We start from the raw sequence: 20328 nt of genomic DNA, 5'->3' as shown, positions 1-20328 counted from the left end.
TTGATAGAGTTGTGTAAACAAATCAACTTGCTAGATGCAACTACATCAGTGCTAGCTTCACTAGAAGTCTATGAGTTCCAACCTTGTACAGTAGAACCTGTGTTTTACGTACCCTGATTTTACGTTCCCTCGATTTTACGTACGCTTAAAATAACCGATGACGTCATCATTTTCTTACATTGAGGGCGCAATTTAACAACAACAAAGCACACAAAGCCACAATCATGGCTGTGTGAGGAATTCTGCTGTGTGTGGGACCAAAGAATATATATCACAAGAATGAGTAATCCGCGATTTTCCCTGTAACAGTAATATTGTCCATGTGGTAGGGCGCCGCCATAAGTGTGGATGTATCTGGGATGTATACAACTTTTTGTGACGGTTTCACTAATCAAAGGCTGGACCACCGGTAGTATTTTCATGATAAAAAATGTTATCAACTACATGCCAACATCATGTTAAATACTATTTGTATATTTAATTGTTCGTTTTATGCAATTTATTTAGTAAAAACTGTCGTATAAACAGTTTGATTTATCAACCGGGCGCTACGATAGCGTGACCGGGCGTGTTGGTGTTTACGCGTTTTCACGAAGGATAGTTTAATAATATTCCTATATTTAACTTGTTTCTGGTAAAACAAATAAATGTTAATGACATTTAACATTTTTTCCTATTAATAACATGTGTTTTATACTAATTTATATCATAAAAACAATACTTAATTTACCGGGCGTACAGTAGTACACGGCAATGGTAAAGAATAGGCCGTGCTGAGTAATATTCGTTGATTTTTGGTGTTGCTGTGTTAGGCCTTTTTTGTGAACTAACTTAGCATGTTAGTAAATAATTGTCTGCAAAAGTGAATAAACACTAGTTTGTTAATAAATATGTATTATAAAGTAGTTTACAATTGCAAAAACTATCATCATAATTCTATTTAATGTGACATGTATCATGTCTATTAAATCAAGTCTTATTTAGTATGTATACATCCGCCCTTATGAGGGCGGGCATCACTCACTGGAGCTCTCTGTTACAAATTTCTCATGCAAAAATCGCGGAATACTCATTCTTGTGATATATATTCTTTGGTGGGACAAACTACGCACGTGCATTCCCCCTAAAGCAGCGACTGTTTTTATTGATAGAAAACAATTATATTTTACACTTTATTTAAACATCGCACAGCCTGTATATACTGTACTTTTCTAGTTAGGCCTTACATCTTGCTAGGCCTGCTAGCCTAGCCTGAATAGTCTAGGGCCTAGGCCTAGCTAGTGACCACCTCAGCCTGCATACTGTACAGAAGTAGGCAAATACGGCTAGCTACGATCTCTATGTATTTGGGGTCAATTTAAGGTCAACCTTGATTTTACGAATCCTTTGTTTTACGTACGCCTTTCGGTCCCGTACCGTACGTAAAATAAAGGTTCTACTGTATATTACTGACTACTTTGTGTAATTTATTTCAATATTGTGGTATGTCACTCTCAAAAAACAAAACAAAAATATTGTGTACACTTAAAAGTAGCATTAAAATCTAAATGCAAACTTGATGTCAATGGCTACCAGATGTCTCTATGTAGACGGTTACCTGAACCAGTACCATTATAATCAGGAATGATGTGTTCTGATTATGTACATGCATGTACTATAAAGCCTTTAATATTAACCATGAGTTATTATTCTAGTTGCGTTTTAGGGTTGGTTACTATTAGAGTAGTGGGTTACTATTATTAGCTTAGGCACTTGATAACAAACTCCATCCGTGCCTGTTCTTTTGTCTTTCAGGAAATTGCTAGAAAGAAGGCAGCGAAAGGAATTAAAGAGGAGAGAAAGCTAAGCAAGAAAGAACAAGAAGTTCTGGCTACCAATTTACAACGAGAAAAGATCATTCGTGATAGACTCAAAGAGGTAGGTCATCTTGATTTTTTGGTTAAAGAATTCCTCGCATTCCATCCTCTTATTTCCATGTTACTCTGGCATTATTCTCCAACTTACATACCTTGTTCTCTTCCCTTAGTGTGACTCTGAGCTAGTCTGCGTCTCACGCTTGATGAGTGCTTGCGTCGATGGCAACTCTACCGGTCTTCGGCGTCACATTCCTGCCATGCTGGGGAAGCTTCTGAGTCTGATGCCATCTCCTCTTGCAGCACCACATGCTGTTGATATCTTCCTGATGTTGAGGAACTGTGCCTTTGATCAGTCACAGTTGAATTCTATTGGTGAGTATGTATACTACAGATTTGTGGCTTGGTGGTTATGATGCTTGGCTACTAATCCAATTAAAGTCCTGTCACATGTCAGGATTTTTTCTAAGGACACAATTACAACTCCACTCCCAAAGACTTTGTTTATGTAGAGCATCTTGTGTATATATTTGTCTTGATTGCCACCTTTGAGAAGGATAGTGAATGAATTCGCTTATGGTTATCCTTGGCAATTTGCCTAAATATAAACAAAAACAAAATAATATGCTACAGTTAACTTTGGACCCTGAAACGGAAAATGAGAAAAAAAGAACCTATCAATTTAGAATTCTTAACCTAACTTGACATGGTATTGCAAAACAAATGCCTTTGATACCTTCAAATAAAAGAAGTTTCGATTTTATTTACAATGTACTTGATATCAGCCAATAACATAAATATAAGAAAAACAGGTTTGTTATTTTTGTTGTTACGCTTTTGTAACATTTAACTATTAAATTGTTTTAGGAAATACCATTTCCTACTGTACCCTACGACTTTACGAACCGTCCTGTCGATTACCGAAAGACTGGTGCGAGGAAGATCTAGTTGAAATGACAATCAGATCAGTCAACGCCCTACACAAAAGTACTATTGTTAAAGACCAGAATCATGACTATGATGAGGAAGATGAAAGGTTAGAGGTCACGCCAATAGAAGAAGCAAAGCCATTATTGGCGCCAACATTTGCCTTTTGCTTTCCACTGTTAAACAAAGTATTGCGCAATGGTGGTATTGCTGTCAATAAAGACCTCTCAGTTATGGATCAAGCTATTGAAATTATTACCGAACACGCTAAGCTACGAGAAAATCTCGAGAATGATGGGAAGACAGTGGATGAGGTTTGTAAATCCTTTTTCTTTTATTTCATTATCAGTTACTCTTATTAACTAGTTAACTAATTTAATTTATATTTCAAAATGAATATTATTTGTTGTTATGTAGTGCTTAGTGCACAAAGCTTCTAAGCGCTTTACATTATTACCTCGCTCATTTTTTGGATCAAACGCATCTGAAAACATACTCCAGGTAGTAATCAATCAACGCAAAGTTGTGTCTTGACCTAATCGGATACCCATTTACACATGGGTGGAGAGAGCAAAACGTAAGTAAAGTGTCTTGCACAGTGTTACAAAAGCAATGCCGCGAGATTCGATCTCACGATCAGTAATCCAACGTCCATCACACTCTGCATCACGCCCTCACCTATTGTGTATACAAGTAAATTGCTTTGTAAGAAAATTAATCTCTTGATTTGTTATACATTTATCCCCTCCAGAATGGTCCAGAGTTGCTCCCACGTACAGCAATGTTGAATCTTCTGGTATACCTTTTAGGGGTCAGTGCTCCCAAACATCAGGAAGATGCAGGTGAAGCTCTACTTGAGGTAGCTAAGTGCGCTAGTGGTGATGAAGGCTGCACTCTGGCTGAGCAAGAAGAGATTGATGTTCTACTGTTGGCCCTTCAAGCTCCTGGTAGTGGTGTACGAGAATCAGCTCTACATGTAAGTTATTAATATGGGAAACCTCCAAATGTAAATCCCATTTTGGGGAGTTAAGCACTGTCTACACTATCAAACTTTATGTGAAAAAAAAATGTGATGGGCTCATGTATGGACATGATGATGTCATATCACTACCATATTTGGGCACATCACACTTTTTTTTGTCGAACTAGTTATATAGTGTAGACAGAGCCTTAGAGTGCTATTGCTGGGATAAAAATGATTTTGTTTGTTCTTTTTGTATGGTAATTTTTTGCTATGATATTTTGTTTTTAAAAGCTTTTTCGACTTATTGATGTTCTACATGAGATTTTAATGTTTTTATTATTGTACAAATGGTATATGTAATTTACTCTCAATTCAATGTTTTATATTGCAATGAGTAGAATGAATGAAACCAGAAATATAATGAAAAAAATCAGATCAATATTCAAACTTTACAAACCTAATCCAGTTTAAAAGATTGTTACACTACAGTTTATGTATATTCTACACAACTAGCAAAACAAGAATCTGAAGTTAGTTCTCATTATAATGAAGAAAACATGAGTGGTACACTTGTATTTCTTGTCACTGTTTCTTAAATCTGTTTCAATACAAATTACAGGCATTGAAAGCATTGGTGTTTGTGTTACCAACCATCGACGCTGATGCCTACAACGGGTTGAGGGTAATCCAACGGATATGGGTAGCCAAATTGGATGTTAATGAGCATACTAAAAAGGTGGCTGAAAGGTAACTTTATTTTAAGTTATTACCTCTGCCAAGGTTATGCCGTCAATTGCGTGTGTGTGTTTGTCTGTTTGTTTGTTTATCAGGATTACTCAAAAAGTTGGCAGATCTTTTCCAAACTGAAATCACAGATAGATATATATGAATTCTATATTGCAGACGAAGTATAATAGTTTTATTTCACCATGGAAAAAAAAAATTGCCTTCCATAGAATGAAGACAGTTTAATATTGTAGATTCCACCTCTATTTCAGCAACCTACTGTACACCGTGATAATTGGATATTTTTTTGTTACAGTCTGTGGGAAGAAGCTGGTCTGGAAGTGCATAAAGATCTCTGCCAGCTTCTGCTAAAAGACATTGTCCACTCTGAAGAGGTGATTAGAACAGCTGCTTCAGAAGCTTTGGCAAATGCCTTGCATGAATTCCCAGATCAAGTGGAAGAAGTGTTGAAGACGCTCTTTGACCTGTATGATGACAAGTTAAGAGTAAGTCAATTGAAGATTGATTAAACAATTTATATCTTAATAACTCCAAAGGATTACTAACCTAACCTTTAAAATATAAAGCTATTTCCATACTATCAAACTAGTTTGACAAAAAAAGTGTGATGTGCCCAAATATGGTAGTGATATGACATCATCCTTATCCATACATCACATTTTGTTGTCACATAGTTTGATAGTGTAGACAGAGCTTAAGTTATATATATAACTGTTGTTAATAATACATATACTATCTACTTCTGACTGACTATTGGAGCCTGATCAATCTCCAGCACTGTACGTTTGTGAAACCTTGATATATTTCTGTCCCTACAGATTCCACCTCCTGTGTTTGATACTCTAGGCCGAGTTGTCACAGAATCTCCTCCAGATGAATACATGGCTCGATCTGGTATAGCTCTTGCATTTGGCAAGATATCTCCACACTACAGCAAAGAGTCTATTCCTCTGCTCTTCAAGTTCTTTGTTCCTGGTGGCCTAGGAGATCGAAATGAAGATGTGCGAAAATTTATGTTACAAGCAGCACTGGCTATTATGGAGGTTCATGGAAAGGTTGGGAAAATATTTAAATAATTCTTTTGCTATTAAAAGGTTCCTTAATAAGACTGTCATCAAGAACTATGAATACGAATGCCTTGAGCTCTGTCTACACTATCAAACTCTATGTGACAAAAAAATGTGATGTGCCCATATATGGACATGATGATGTCATATTACTACCATATTTGGGCACAAACTAGTTTGATAGTGTAGACAGAGCTTTAGTCATGTTTCATTGGTTTGACTTGAGTTCTGGTACTCAAATGTTGGTTGCTACAAACACTTAGTCTGGCTTTGTCCAAAGTATACAAATGAATAATCATTGAAATGATTAAATGAATATTTGAGCACATCACACTTTTTTTGTCAAACTTATTTGATATATCAATTTTATTCAATTTAAAATTGCTAGTTACAAAATACATTAAAATAGTACCTATTAAAATTTAAACATTAAAAACTGAATAAAAAAAATGAGTCAGAGAAAAAGAGTCTGAGAGGAGGGTATCCCATGCTGAGTTGCGGTTAATGCGGTCACTATAAAATGGGATAGGGCTTTCAGAAAATCGTTTAGTGTACAGAGCTTTATCCAAATTTATTCTTTTTCTTAGGAAAATGTATCTGTGTTACTGCCAGTGTTCCAGCAGTTCCTGGATGAAGCACCAGATTCGTCAGACTATGATGCCATCAGACACAGTGTAGTGATCCTGATGGGATCATTGGCTAGACATCTTGACAAAACAGACGAAAGAGTGAAACCAATTGTCAGCAAGTTGATTGAGGCATTGTCAACACCATCTCAACAGGTATAGTCTGATATATTGTTTGAAGGTTTGCATGGCAAAATCAATATGTTGATATAAATGTTGTGGTACATATATATATACATGGTGTACCGCAAACTTTATCTCAACAAGGTATGTCTACGTTTGTGTGTGAATGAGAGGGTGATAGTATATAGTGTTATTTTGTTCATATACACATAACATAATATATCCAGTAGTATTTTCCCCTCGTAATTGTATATACATGATGGTAATATGTAAAAGAAAAACTTTTCCAACTGTAGACATACACGGACAGAGACATATTTTATGATAGTTATTTTAAAATCTGGAAAATTGTCATAACAGGTACAAGAAGCAGTAGCTAACTGTTTGCCACCTCTCATACCCGCCATCAAGAATGACGCCCCAGCCCTCATCCAGAGCCTCCTCAAACTACTATTGGACTCAAAGAATTACGCAGAAAGGAAGGGAGCAGCTTATGGTTTAGCAGGCATCGTGAAGGGCTTAGGAATTCTGTCTCTGAAGCAACAGAAAATTATGAGTACTTTAGAAGAAGCCATTCAGGACAAGAAAAATCCTGAAAGAAGGGAAGGTAAGTGAATCTATTTTGACTGTTATAAGTACAACATCTAAATGGAATTTTAACCCAAGATAGATAGATAGATAGATAGATAAAATTGTATTCGTCATAAAATATGTAAAATTACATTATGAAAAATGTCTTCCTTGGAAAGAATATAAAAAGACCATATAAAACATATTTAAAATACTTATAAAACAAATTACACACAAAATTTATAATATACTGTACAGGTATGAATAGTGAAGGCATCGGAATTACAAACTTCTCTTAAATCGTGAATTAAAAACATGAATAGCATATTGAGTTATGGAGACTACTGCAGAGTTCTCAACAAACAGATAGACACAATCCTAACTGAATATTAGTAAAAAATCTGATAGCACCCTTAAATACCCCAATGTATTTTATTTTGTGTGGAATGGAAGATATCACAATAGTTTATTCAGGGATGTTTATAAGCAAGTACAGATGTGCCTATGTTCTTAAGCTACTGTTGTACATGTTTATATGTCATTACACCCTTGTCCTTTTATTTGTTTCACCATCTAGGTGCACTGTTTGCCTTTGAGATGCTGTGTAACATGTTGGGCAGGTTGTTTGAGCCATATGTAGTCCATGTACTGCCCCACCTCTTGCTCTGTTTTGGAGATGGTAATCAATATGTCCGTCAGGTAAGGACTTTTTTTTCATATTTTTTTGGAGTGGTCTTGGCCAAGAAAAGTAATCACTTTAAAAAAAAACCTAGTTATATATGAATATGTTATGGATGGATAATGGATTCATTTCCATCCATATTTCTTTTAACCATGCATGAGAGAATATGAGTATGAGGCCTGCCATCTCTCCCCTTTTCTTCCTGAAGATGCTTTTCCATCAAGGGTTATTCTTTGGATAGGACATTTAGCCATTGGTACTTTTAACAAATCATGAAACAAATGATTTAACCGTATTTGTAGACTCTTTAGCATGAAGTGAGTTAAGAAGATAGATTCTGTTCTGAAAACATTTTCTCCATACTTGATGCAAAATTAAAACTATTTTATTTTTATTTCATACGCATACAACAGCCAATTACAGGATGGATAAACTATTTGATAATGTATCGTGCTTATAAAATAAGTCTCATTTGAGTGGAGTTGAAAGTGTTGTGAGTTACAACCCTGACACTACGTCAGGATTGAACCCTGGACTATGGGATTGGAAGGCAAGCACGTTATTAAATAAGTAAATTTTTGTTATTTTGATCAGGCCACTGATGACACTGCCAAAGCTGTGATGAGTAAGCTCAGTGCACATGGTGTTAAGCTTATCCTACCATCATTACTGAAGGCTCTGGAGGAAGATTCTTGGAGGACAAAAATAGGTATGCATTGTTTGTAGTGCTGGTTCTGGCCATGAGAAAACACATGGTTTTCAGGTAGCCAGGAGTTAAATCCAGGAATTCAGATTATTAAGCAATGATACTTAATAACCACCAACCGACAATGTTATTAAATAGGGAGCTTCTGATTGGGATGCACTTTCTCAATTTATTCCTCGACAAACACTTTTGGTGGATTTATTCATTTATTTAGTCATCGTTTATAACTTTAAAATTACAGGATATAATTGATGGCAAGGATCCTGTATAAAGAAGTTTAATTCAGTTTTTGCAGGACCCTTTGATTGATGTGATGACAAACAACACAATATATGCCTTTTTCCTACTCAAGTCCTTGCAAATCGAAGGCTCCATACTTTCTTAATACTCTCTTTAACTTGCAGGCTCTGTGGAACTCCTTGGTGCTATGGCCTTCTGTGCTCCTAAGCAGTTGTCGTCGTGTCTACCAAGCATTGTACCAAAACTAATGGAAGTACTCACCGATTCTCATGTCAAAGTTCAAAAAGCAGGTGCTCAGGCTTTGAAGCAGATTGGCTCTGTCATCAGGAATCCAGAAATTCAACGTTAGTATTCACTTGATTTTACTTGTATTTAAATAGGATTTTTTGTTATTAATTCTGAACCAGTTTAATATAGTTTTGACAAAGCCAAGATAAGGTAAAAAATGTATAGTGATTCTAAAACTCTGTCAACACTATCAAACTTTATGTGACAAAAAAAAGTCATGTGCCCATATATGACATCATATCACTACCATATTTGAGCATATCACTACCATATTCGGGCACATCCCACTTTTTTTTAGCTTTAAATTTATTGTATTAACATTAACCATAATTTTCTTTTTAAAATTCAGAAATTGTTCCAATATTGCTTGGTGCATTATCCGAACCGTCAAAGAATACATCACGATGCTTGAGAGCATTATTGGAAACTAGGTTTATTCATTTTATTGACGCACCATCACTCGCGCTGATCATGCCAGTGGTCGCAAGGTCGTTTCAGGATCGAACAACGGAAACCAAGAAGATGGCAGCACAGATTATCGGAAACATGTACTCGCTCACTGATCAGAAGGACCTTGCTCCATACTTGCCATCAGTGGAACCAGGATTAAAAGCATCTTTGTTGGATCCTGTGCCTGAGGTACGCAGAGTGTCTGCCAGAGCACTTGGCGCAATGGTGAAAGGAATGGGTGAGGCTAGTTTCAACTCCTTGATGCCATGGTTGATGGAGAAACTGACATCTGAACAGAACGCAGTGGACAGATCAGGGGCAGCACAAGGTGTGTTTATTTTATGCAGTACAATACTTTTCATCTTCTTTAGTGGTCCTCTTGGGCATGAGGTTAGAATATTGCTCCTTGGCTAGATACTTTATTTATTGTTGTCTTCACCCACAAATTTGTTTAGTTTGTTTTTAAGTCCATATCTCTTTCCAATTAAATACCCCACCATCAATTAACCATCTTCATTAAAAATGTTCTACCCAATTTGTTTGCCTTAATCTCACCTCACCTACAGTAATACCCCTCCTTTCAAAACCTCTATTTAAGGGACCCCTATTAAAGGGACACTTTACTATGAAACAAACAAGGTGCAATATATGTTTTAACACTACCCAATTCGTAATCAGGGGACCCTCTATTAAAGGGACACTTACCTTTGAAACAAACAAGGTGCAATATATGTTTTAACACTACCCAATCCGTAATCAGGGGACCCTCTATTAAAGGGACACTTACCTTTGAAACAAACAAGGTGCAATATATGTTTTAACACTACCCAATCCGTAATCAAGGTCCCATATTAAAGGGACACTTACCTTTGAAACAAACAAGGTGCAATATATGTTTTAACACTACCCAATCCATAAGCAAGGGACCCTCTATTAAAGGGACACTTACCTTTGAAACAAACAAGGTGTAATATATGTTTTCAACCCCTATTGATCACTAAAAGTGGACATATACCCTAATATGGGTTGTAGTGTAAATACAACTCCACTCCCAAAAACTTGTAATAAGACTTTTAATAAGACTGTTTATGTACAGTAGGACATCTTGTGAATTTGTTTGTCTTGTCACCTTTAAGAACGATAGTGAATGAATTCACCTTATGGTTATCTGGGGCAAATTTCCTAAATGTATAAACAAAACAAATCCAAAACATGTATATGAGGATATTGATACTTTTCTAGGTATGAGTGAGGTCATAGCTGGGCTTGGAATCACTAAACTTGACAAGCACATGCCAGACATCATAAAGACTGCATCAGCTGCTGACATCCCTCCACATGTTAAAGATGGATACATGATGATGTTTATCTACCTACCAGGAACATTCGGCGAAAAATTTCTACCGTATATTGGTAGCATTATCATTCCAATTCTTAAGGTATGAACAAATTTTTATAGAAATATGACTTAAATTCATGTGCGTCTTCCACATTTTTTGAAAGCAGTATTAAAATAATTGTATATAAGTTTCTGCCATATATTGGTAGCATTTATCATTCCAATGCTCAAGTTATGAACAAATGTTTATAGAAATATGACTTAAATTCATGTGCGTCTTCCACATTTGGAAGCACTATTATTATCATTGTATATTATACAAATAATGAATATTTGTGAGTGGAATGGTGCAAATAATTTCATGAGGTAAATGACCACAGGTTATATTTATAGATATAACCTTTGATCATTTCATTCATCATTAAATTCATGTCTTCCACATTTTGGAAGCAATATTGATGCAATTTTATATATTTAATAATGCTTGTATGAAATATAGCAAATTATATTTTAATTTTTTTTTCTATCAGGCCTTAGCTGACGAATGTGAATACGTAAGAGACACAGCGTTACGAGCTGGCCAGCGTATCATCAACATGTACGCTGATACCGCAGTAACTGTGTTCCTACCAGAGTTGGAACGGGGCCTTTTTGATGAGAATTGGCGAATCCGATTGAGTTCAATTCAGCTGCTAGGAGATCTCTTATACAAGATATCTGGGGTCACAGGCAAGATGACGACTGTAGGGTCAGAGGATGATAACTTTGGAACAGAAAGGTCTACTAAGGTAAATAAAATAATAGAGATTACGTAATTGAGTCAACTCTCTCAATACCGGACTCTTTGAAAACCAAAAACATTCTCAAAACTTTTTTTGAGGTCCAACACATTCCGATACCAGATTTTCTGGAAAACCAAATATATTAGCCCAGCCCAAAGACGTCCGGTATTGAGAAAGTTGACTATAATATCTTTCTTTGTTTTGTATCTGATAAATCCATAATATAATCATTCCAAAATTAGAAATATATATTTATCTTGTATTTATTTATCCTCATGTACAAATTTTATTTTTAGGTACAGAATATAATATATATAATTTATTTTATACTAGGCTATCAAAAAAGTACTTGGAGAAGAGCGTCGTAATCATGTACTTGCCGGGCTTTACATGGGCCGATCTGACACTGCCGTTTTGGTCCGTCAGTCTGCGCTACACGTATGGAAAATTGTTGTACATAACACTGCTAGGACACTGAAAGAGATATTACCAACACTTTTCTCACTTTTACTTGGGTGTTTGGCTAGTACGAGTTATGATAAAAGACAGGTTAGTGAGAAGTATTTAATTTAAGCATTTCAGGACCATAGACAGATAAAAACAAGCCACCATGGAGAGAAACCAATGAATAATGGCTGCACCATAATGTAAATTTATTAGGGGCTCATGAAAAATTATAATTTCTTCATCTTCAAGCTAGTTTGTACAAATCAATTAATAATTTAATCTAAAATTTCTTGTTCCTATCAGGTTGCGGCTAGAACACTCGGTGATCTTGTACGCAAGCTTGGAGATCGTGTGCTACCAGAGATTATTCCGATCCTGGAAGAAGGGTTAAAATCAGGGGATGCGGATAAGCGTCAAGGCGTATGTGTAGGGCTTAGTGAAATTATGGTCTCAACAAGTAAAGATCAGGTATTTACATTCAAGTTTTATTAATCGGAGATTTAAAAAAATATAATAATAAAATTCTAAATTCTAAAATTGGGGTAGTTGCAGAAACTATCACAACATATATTGAGTTGTTGGAATAGAGTTTCTCAATTTTTTGCATAGGAATTTTAAAAAAAACAAGAAAATACACTGATCGTGTACACTCCAAACCACCAACTTGAACTTACAATCTAAGGATGTGTTCAGACTTTAAACTCATTCACATGTGTAACCTAAATTATTCTTGTGACTTACCAGACGAACTGTTTGTAATTTGTAAACTGAAAATATTTTCCTAGCAAGGTCATATTTCATGCATATTTTTACACTAGTAAGGTCAAATTGCTCCTTATCTTGTGGGTAATCAGCTTGCGGAAAGGTGTAATTGAAAAATCCACCTTATTAGTTGGGTTTTTGAAACAACTGGTTTATCTCAAAATTTACACCACGCGCGACCATTACATGTGGAAATTGTACGAAATAAGAACGTGCCCTAGGTCTACCTTAATAGTTATCTTTAAAAAAAGTCTTATCAAAGAGTTCAACATAGAATCTGGGTCATTCACCATGCCATATCCTCACTCTTTTTTATACCACAGATTTATAACGATTTGGTAAACCACGATTTTAATTTTTCTCTGCAGGCCTAATATGGAAACATTAATCCATAAATGTTATGTTTCCTACCCAACCACAGCGTCCTTCCGTCTCGTGAAAAACATCCCGTAATTGCAACACATTTATTTTGAATTTAACATTTTCTAATTAATCTAATTAGTTGTAACCTTGAATTTTAATTAACAATCTCTACAAATTGAAATTCTAGTCGGAAATTAACTTAGTCAACATTAATTAGAATGTTAATTTAATACATATTTTAAATCATTTGATATAAATATTTGAATTTGCTGGATTATGATAATAATTTTATTATTACTAATCATACATTAATTTCCTATATTTTGTATTTTTCATGTTGAAGTAGAAATTTTAATAAATGGCAAATCCTCCTAACCCCAGGTTACATACATAATGCGAATGCAGTTTAGTAGCAACAAGTATAATAACTAATGAACTTATGTTTAACTTTGGTTTTCATATTGTAATTAACATGGTAATTTGTTATTTATATATATGTATTTTATTTCTGTTGGAAGTTTTGAAATAAAAAAGTATTTAAAAAATTTTATTCATTTTGGTTAATACAATTTTATATCACACTTTCTAGGTTCTGTCATATGTTGATAATCTTGTGCCAACCGTAAAGACCGCCCTCTTTGACCCATTGCCCGAGGTTCGTCAGGCTGCTGCTAGAACATTTGATCATCTGCACGGCACTATTGGTAAGGTGGTAGAATTTCTCCTATCCTATGCATACAAGCCATAAAATGTTTGCTGCTACTATGATAATCAAATGTGTTTTTAATGTATTTTGAACTATTGCAGGTGTTTTTATTTATATGATTTATTTTTTTATTTATTCAGTATATAAAACATCACAACAATCCCAATGAGCAGTTGCCGTTGTGTTTTTATTTATTTTATTAATTTTTTTATTTATTCAGTATATAAAACCTCACAACAATCCCAATGGGCAAACCTGTGATTTACAAAAAAGTAAACAACAAAGACAAGGGGAAAAAAAAGCAAAAAAAAAAAAGTACATAGGGCTAACGAACGGGAGCTATGTATATTCATATATACATTATTAGATCAATTATGAACTAACTAACATTAAAATATATTCGTTTATAGGCAACCGTGCACTGGATGATATTCTGCCAGCATTACTAAACCAACTTGATAATGAAGAGACCGGTGCGTACGCCCTTGATGGTCTCAAGAATGTGATGGCAGTCAAAAGTCGTGTGGTTCTGCCGTTCCTCGTCCCAAAACTTGTACAGGCCCCCGTAAACACCAAAGCATTGTCGATACTCTCAGAAGTTGCCGGCGACAGTCTCAGTAGATACCTAACCCGGATTCTTCCGGCTATCTTGTCTGCCCTTAAGGAGAAGATGGGAACGGAAGAGGAACAGCAGGTACAGTTGTCTAATTTTTGCTTTGGGTTGTTCTCCTTAATATTTTTTATCTACACTTTTTTTGGCAAAAGCATTCATAACTGAGTGTTGAGCTCTGTCTACATTATCAAACTAGTTTGAAAAAAAAAGTGTGATGTGCCCAAATATGGTGGTGATATTTCTAAATATGGTACTGATATTCCTAAATATAGTAGTGATATGACATCATCATGGCATGATGAAACATGACTAAAGCTTTGTCTGCAATATAAAACTAGTTTGACAAAAAAAGTGTCCCCAAATATGGTAGTAATATGACACGTCCATATATGGGCACATCACATTTTTTGTGACATAAAGTTTGATAGTGTAAACAGAGCTTTATACTATGTATCATAACACGGCTTACTGTCCTTTTGGTTATTGCCTTTTTACCGACTTACCTTTCTACTATACCTTTGACAATACCTTGTTCCTTAATATTAAAACAACACCTGCAATGTTTCAGGAATTGGCATACTGCCAAGCCGTTGTACTATCAGTCGCAGACGAGAACGGCCAGGTGGTCGTCCTCACTGAACTTTTGCAAGCAACAAAGAACGAGGACTCGGGAATACGTTGGTCAGCGGTCGTACTATTAGAGGTCATTTGTAGCAAGGGGAAAACCGATTTGACAGAGTTCATCCCACAATTGATGCGAGACCTGATTAAACTTTTTAAAGATAAAGATGAGGCTGTGTTGATTTGTAGTTGGAACGCCCTCAATGCTGTAATAAAGGTAAGTATTCTAAATATAGATTTGAATCTGTTTCTATATTAAACTATAATTCCAAAATATGAAATCAGTGAAATGTTGATTTAGATAGTACAATAGAATCCCTTCCAAGTGTCCCCTTAATAAACAGTGTCTCATGATTATAATAATAATAATAATATCCTGGATTTATATAGCGCCTAATGTTGTGAAACCTCTAAGCGCTTAACATTATTACCCGGTCAACACGTATGGAAACACACTCCCATAATGCAGCTAGTAATCGGCGTAAAGTTGTGTCTTGATCTAACCGAGGACCTATTTATATAATATACCTGGGTAAAGTATCTTGCCTAAGGATACAAGCAATGCGGCGAGAGTGGGATTCGACCCATGATCACACGATCAGTAGTCCAACGTCCAACACACCCTAATTAAGGGTTCCCCTAATTAGGGATTTCCCTGAATAGGTGTGTCCCAAAAAAGCGGTTCTACACTATTATACATTTTTAGTCGCGTGGAAGCGACTCTATAGTTCACTATGTCGGTCGGTTGGTCGGTCTGTCTGTCTGTCTGTCGGTCCGGTATCACTATGCGTTTTATCGCTTTCTGACCTTATCTTGATATCAGTTTAATCTAGCTAGGTCAATTTTTCACAGTATATTCCTTATGGCCAGGAATCAATGTGGTTATGTTTTCACGGTGCGCAATAAAAAATTATGCGGTCTACGCACGATTTAACGAAATCACGTTTGTAATCATATCTTCACAACCATGAATCACAATTAAATAAAATTTGGTACTCATAAATTTCAGGGCATAAATCATCATATGGCAATACAATTACGTGCGTAGCGCATGTAACGCATGCGTACGCGCGCTTAAAATTTTCAAAATTTATTTTCGATGAAATAAGAGTACGTTTCAGGCAATTTTAAGCGTTTACAAAATTGCCATGGGTGCGCATATTTTTGCGCGCACTGCGCGTTAAATGTTATTGCGCACTCTTTTTGCCCGATTTCTGTTTTCTTGACTTACTTTTCAACTCGAAATTACGTTATACGAGCACGTCAAAAGTTACAGGCTACGCACGTGTAAATTAAAAAAATATAAATGTTTTTAAACATTTCAACATTTTTAAACATGTTCAGTAATTTCGGTCAGTATAGTTCACTATGTCGGTCGGTCTGTCTGTCTGTCGGTCCTGTCTGTCGGTCCAGTATCACTATGCATTGTAGCACGCGACTTAATGGCTGTTGGCCTTGTTTAATTAAATAGCTATTAAAGAAATGCAAAATATCTTTAAAAAATACATTGTGAAGTTTGGCAACAAACAAAAAATTTATAGAGAATTTTACGTAAAAAAGAAATTTATTTTACACTTTGTTTTAGTTTAGTTAGGACAAATTGGTGAATTGAATACAGACGTACTTTAACCCAATAGAGCAAATATCCCTCTGAGTAAAGATGACCTGTAAAATCACATTGAAGGGTCAGCTCCCAACAGACTGAAAATGTCTCACTAAACACAGGTGTACAAACATAGTTTGTCTGGCTCTGGGGAAGCTGTTTCCTTCTGTAAAACAGACCTCATCTTAAGAATGAACTGAGTCAGAAGGGTAAATAAGGAAGACGTATTAATTTAGTGTTTATAATCTTTTGAAACAGAATGAATGAAATTGCGAAATATTTAATTAATACGATTTATATTTGACTGGGGTTTTATTAGTTTGTGAATATAGGTTGCAGCTAGTGATGGTACAATTTAATGTAGAATGCATGTCATATTGCACATTACAAAAGTCTCAATGCTTAATGCATAAAAAAAAATCAATCAATTGGACGCATTGGAAGTGGAGTTCACAGCGTAATGCCATAGTCTATGGCAGGTCATAATATATTGTTGGTATCTCGTACAATACATACAATGTAGTCAGTGTTCTTCTACCTATACATGGTAGTCTTATAAAGATTATGTCGGCAATGACCTTATCTTTTACTCAATAGCAGTGGCCTGCAAATAATAATAATACAATGTTTCTAAGGACTTTACGCACAAAAATGATCCTAAAATATCCCAAGATAACCAAAAAAGGAAGAAAAGTAGAGGAACCATTTATACCGCTCTTTTCTCCAGCACTTTAAAGCTACCATATGAGAGCTCACCAGAAATCTAGCTCTATAAGTTCTGTTGCTATGCAATGCTTGCAGTTACATTTCATAAGATTGTACAAGGCAATAGACATATAAACAAGATTGTTTAGGATGGATGGTTAAGAGGTGAAAATTAAAACTAGGTGGAAGAGATTTAGGCCGGGCACAACTACCCAGAACAACCCCTGTGACAAGTGACATAGTATTTGTAAATAATTACATTAAATCACAATTATTTGTTCAATCAACTAAACACATATTCTTCACATTAAACTATAGAGTAAATAGATAATAATCGTCAATTTCTTTTACATGTATTATTAGGCCTGTGGGCTTTAAAGGATATATATTTTCATTGATCTCTTTAGTGCTGTTTAATTTCTTATTAGTAAAATATTTACATTAGTTTATTCATATCAACACCTGTTTAAGCTTGAGGCTATTCCTTGGGGGATTGTTAAGCCCCCCCTTATGAGGAAGTCCTGTCCCAGGTGGCTGTATAGGCTATTGTTAAACTGTATTGGTAGACTATGTAATCTGTTAGTTTATATCTCATAGGTTTATAACAATTATTACTATATGTCAATCCAGTACATCTTTTGTAGTGCTAACTGTCAGTGTGTTTATGTTGCCTGGAACAAATTTATATGATGTTAAAAAAATTTCTGGATAAACTGTTAAAATGCCAAGCATTTCTTTTATAGAAGAATTGTATTGGTTCTTTTTAATAGTATTAAAGTTATTCATCATTCAATTTGAAATGTACCGACAATAAAAATTGTTATTAGGGACGTGTGCCAAGTTCTGAAACTGGGTTAGTTGCAAATGCAATGCGGAGCTATCACAACGCTAATTGCCTTGTGAGCAAGCACAGGTGAACATGCAATATGTTGCTTAGTAGACTTGAGTGTGGTATCATGCAATTTAAAATATCCTATTTTATTAAAACAGCTTGTAGCTCTTGTACGTGTATCACCTGTGCAGCTTACAGTGCTTGATCAAATAATGTTACCGTCACACATGACACAATACACAATTCATTTAAACTTTCTCCGAACTTGATAAATTGGCATCTGATATATACAATAGTTATTTGGAGCATATTCTTGCAATATCACTATAATATCTATTGGTGATATTAATTTGTATTGTGTGACTACTGACTTTCATAATGATTTTTTGTTTTAATTTTAAGTTCCATCCAAAGTCGTCAAATTCCTGCCTTTCTTTACATGAGAGGTAGGGCCAATGCTTTGGCAAAGTAACCGATTTCTTTTATTTTTAAATGATTGGGGATGTTAACTTTCTATCATTAATAACTAAGAGAAATCTACACACATTTTGTATTTGACATTAAACTACTGCCACTGTTGTTTTGAAATCTTGTTGTTAATAATATTTACTGAGCTCTGTCTACACTATCAAACTAGTTTGACAAAAAAGTGTGATGTTCTCATATATGGAGTAGTGATTTGACGTCATCGTGACCATATCACTTTTTTTGTCACATAAAGTTTGATAGTGTAGTGTGATCTGCTTCCATGCCTCTATTCATACTTTATTGATATAGGCCTTAATGTATTTCTTGTGTTTCCATAGTCTTTAGGCCCTACAGAGCAATTACAACACATCTCTACTTTACGACAAGCCATCAGGTACGCCACAGATGACATCAAAGGTCAGGAGTTACCAGGATTCTGTATACCTGGAAAGGTATGTATTTTATAAAGTTAAACTACAAAGTGACTACGGCTATGGACAGCCTGCATTCAGTGGCGTAATGGCTATTAGTGCTCACTGGCTAAACCTAGGAGCCCCAGAGCTCAAAGGGCCCCAGAGCATGAGCAATCCAATGCAACTACCCAGTGTTAGAGGGCCCCTTAGAAGTGCTAAAGCAGGGGACTTTTCCCCCAACGTTATGCCACTGCCTGCATTACACTTAGAGTACTATGATCATACTATCGTACTATAACCCCATGCTCGTATATAATCAAACTGTCTAATTTTATGTGGGATTTGGTCAATTCCATTTGTAATTCAGTCCGAGAATAATCACAAAATGTTGTATACTGTGTAAACTGTATAAGTTTTTGTATCTCCTTTTTAGTTTTGCTGTGGAAATAGATATTCTTTAGCATTATCAAATATAAAGCTCTGTCTAACACTATCAACTAGTTTGACAAAAAATGGGTGTTGTGCCCAAATATGGTAGTGATATGATGTCATCGTGTCCATGTGTAAGCCATAAATTTTGATAGTGTAGATAGAGCTTAATATTATTATACATAAGTCTACAAAAATGTATTATCTTCACAGGGTATCACACCTGTGTTACCAATTTTCCGAGAACGTATCCTAAAGTGTGTTGTGCCCAAATATGGTAGTGATATGACATCATCATGTCCATATATGGGCACATTACATTTTTGTCACATAAAGTAGATAGTGTAGACAGAGCTTAATATTATTATACATAAGTCTACAAAAATGTATTATCTTCATAGGGTATCACACCTGTGTTACCAATATTCCGAGAAGGTATCCTAAATGGTCCTCAAGAAGCAAAGGAAGCAGCTGCCAGTGGTCTAAGCGAGGTGATCCGTTTCACAAGTGTGGCTGCCCTCAAACCTCAAGTACTGAACATCACAGGGCCGCTCATCAGGATTCTTGGGGATAGGTTTGTGTGGAGCGTGAAAGTTGCAGTGCTCAATACTTTGGCATTGTTACTTGGAAAGGTATTGCCTTTATTTTTGTATTCAAATATTAATAAACATAGCATATAAATTGTAAAAATATAGAATACTGTAGTCATTGAATGTACAAAAAACTACCTAATACAGTATTTCAATCCAAGTTAAGTATAGTTTAGATGTTGGAAGGGCATTAACTCTGATACAGGTAGTGCAATCATTAGTATATAATATAGTAGGCAATATGAAGTATTTCTGACATAGAGCAACAAGCATGAGAATCCGTTGAAACCCCTAACCTGTTGCTAGTTCCAGCCTGTACCCATTTATACATCTGAGTGAAAGGACAATCAGAGATTATGTTTCTTCTCTCAATGTCAACTGAACATCGCGAGAATCAAAATCTTAACATTTT

At 35.4% G+C, this 20328-nt stretch overlaps 1 protein-coding gene across 1 annotated transcript in view; it reads left to right on the top strand.

Annotated features, from left to right (window-relative positions):
* Positions 1 to 20328, top strand: part of LOC140044683 (stalled ribosome sensor GCN1-like) — a 59634-nt gene that overhangs the window by 12417 nt on the left and 26889 nt on the right. Inside the window, exons 19-40 of the mRNA XM_072089305.1 lie at positions 1795 to 1917; positions 2027 to 2228; positions 2721 to 3094; positions 3532 to 3756; positions 4364 to 4491; positions 4787 to 4976; positions 5310 to 5546; positions 6146 to 6340; positions 6668 to 6914; positions 7455 to 7576; positions 8154 to 8268; positions 8670 to 8849; positions 9143 to 9571; positions 10486 to 10682; positions 11113 to 11370; positions 11698 to 11913; positions 12115 to 12279; positions 13526 to 13640; positions 14053 to 14336; positions 14824 to 15093; positions 18823 to 18936; positions 19728 to 19958. Coding sequence (XP_071945406.1) covers positions 1795 to 1917; positions 2027 to 2228; positions 2721 to 3094; positions 3532 to 3756; positions 4364 to 4491; positions 4787 to 4976; positions 5310 to 5546; positions 6146 to 6340; positions 6668 to 6914; positions 7455 to 7576; positions 8154 to 8268; positions 8670 to 8849; positions 9143 to 9571; positions 10486 to 10682; positions 11113 to 11370; positions 11698 to 11913; positions 12115 to 12279; positions 13526 to 13640; positions 14053 to 14336; positions 14824 to 15093; positions 18823 to 18936; positions 19728 to 19958 — 4617 coding nt within the window. The remainder of the gene's footprint in view (positions 1 to 1794; positions 1918 to 2026; positions 2229 to 2720; positions 3095 to 3531; positions 3757 to 4363; positions 4492 to 4786; positions 4977 to 5309; positions 5547 to 6145; positions 6341 to 6667; positions 6915 to 7454; positions 7577 to 8153; positions 8269 to 8669; positions 8850 to 9142; positions 9572 to 10485; positions 10683 to 11112; positions 11371 to 11697; positions 11914 to 12114; positions 12280 to 13525; positions 13641 to 14052; positions 14337 to 14823; positions 15094 to 18822; positions 18937 to 19727; positions 19959 to 20328) is intronic.

This window comes from Antedon mediterranea, chromosome 3 (assembly GCF_964355755.1).
Source record: "Antedon mediterranea chromosome 3, ecAntMedi1.1, whole genome shotgun sequence".
Lineage (NCBI taxonomy): Eukaryota > Metazoa > Echinodermata > Crinoidea > Comatulida > Antedonidae > Antedon > Antedon mediterranea.
Note: the sequence above shows the minus strand (reverse complement) of the source record. Positions and strands in the feature narration are given on the sequence as shown.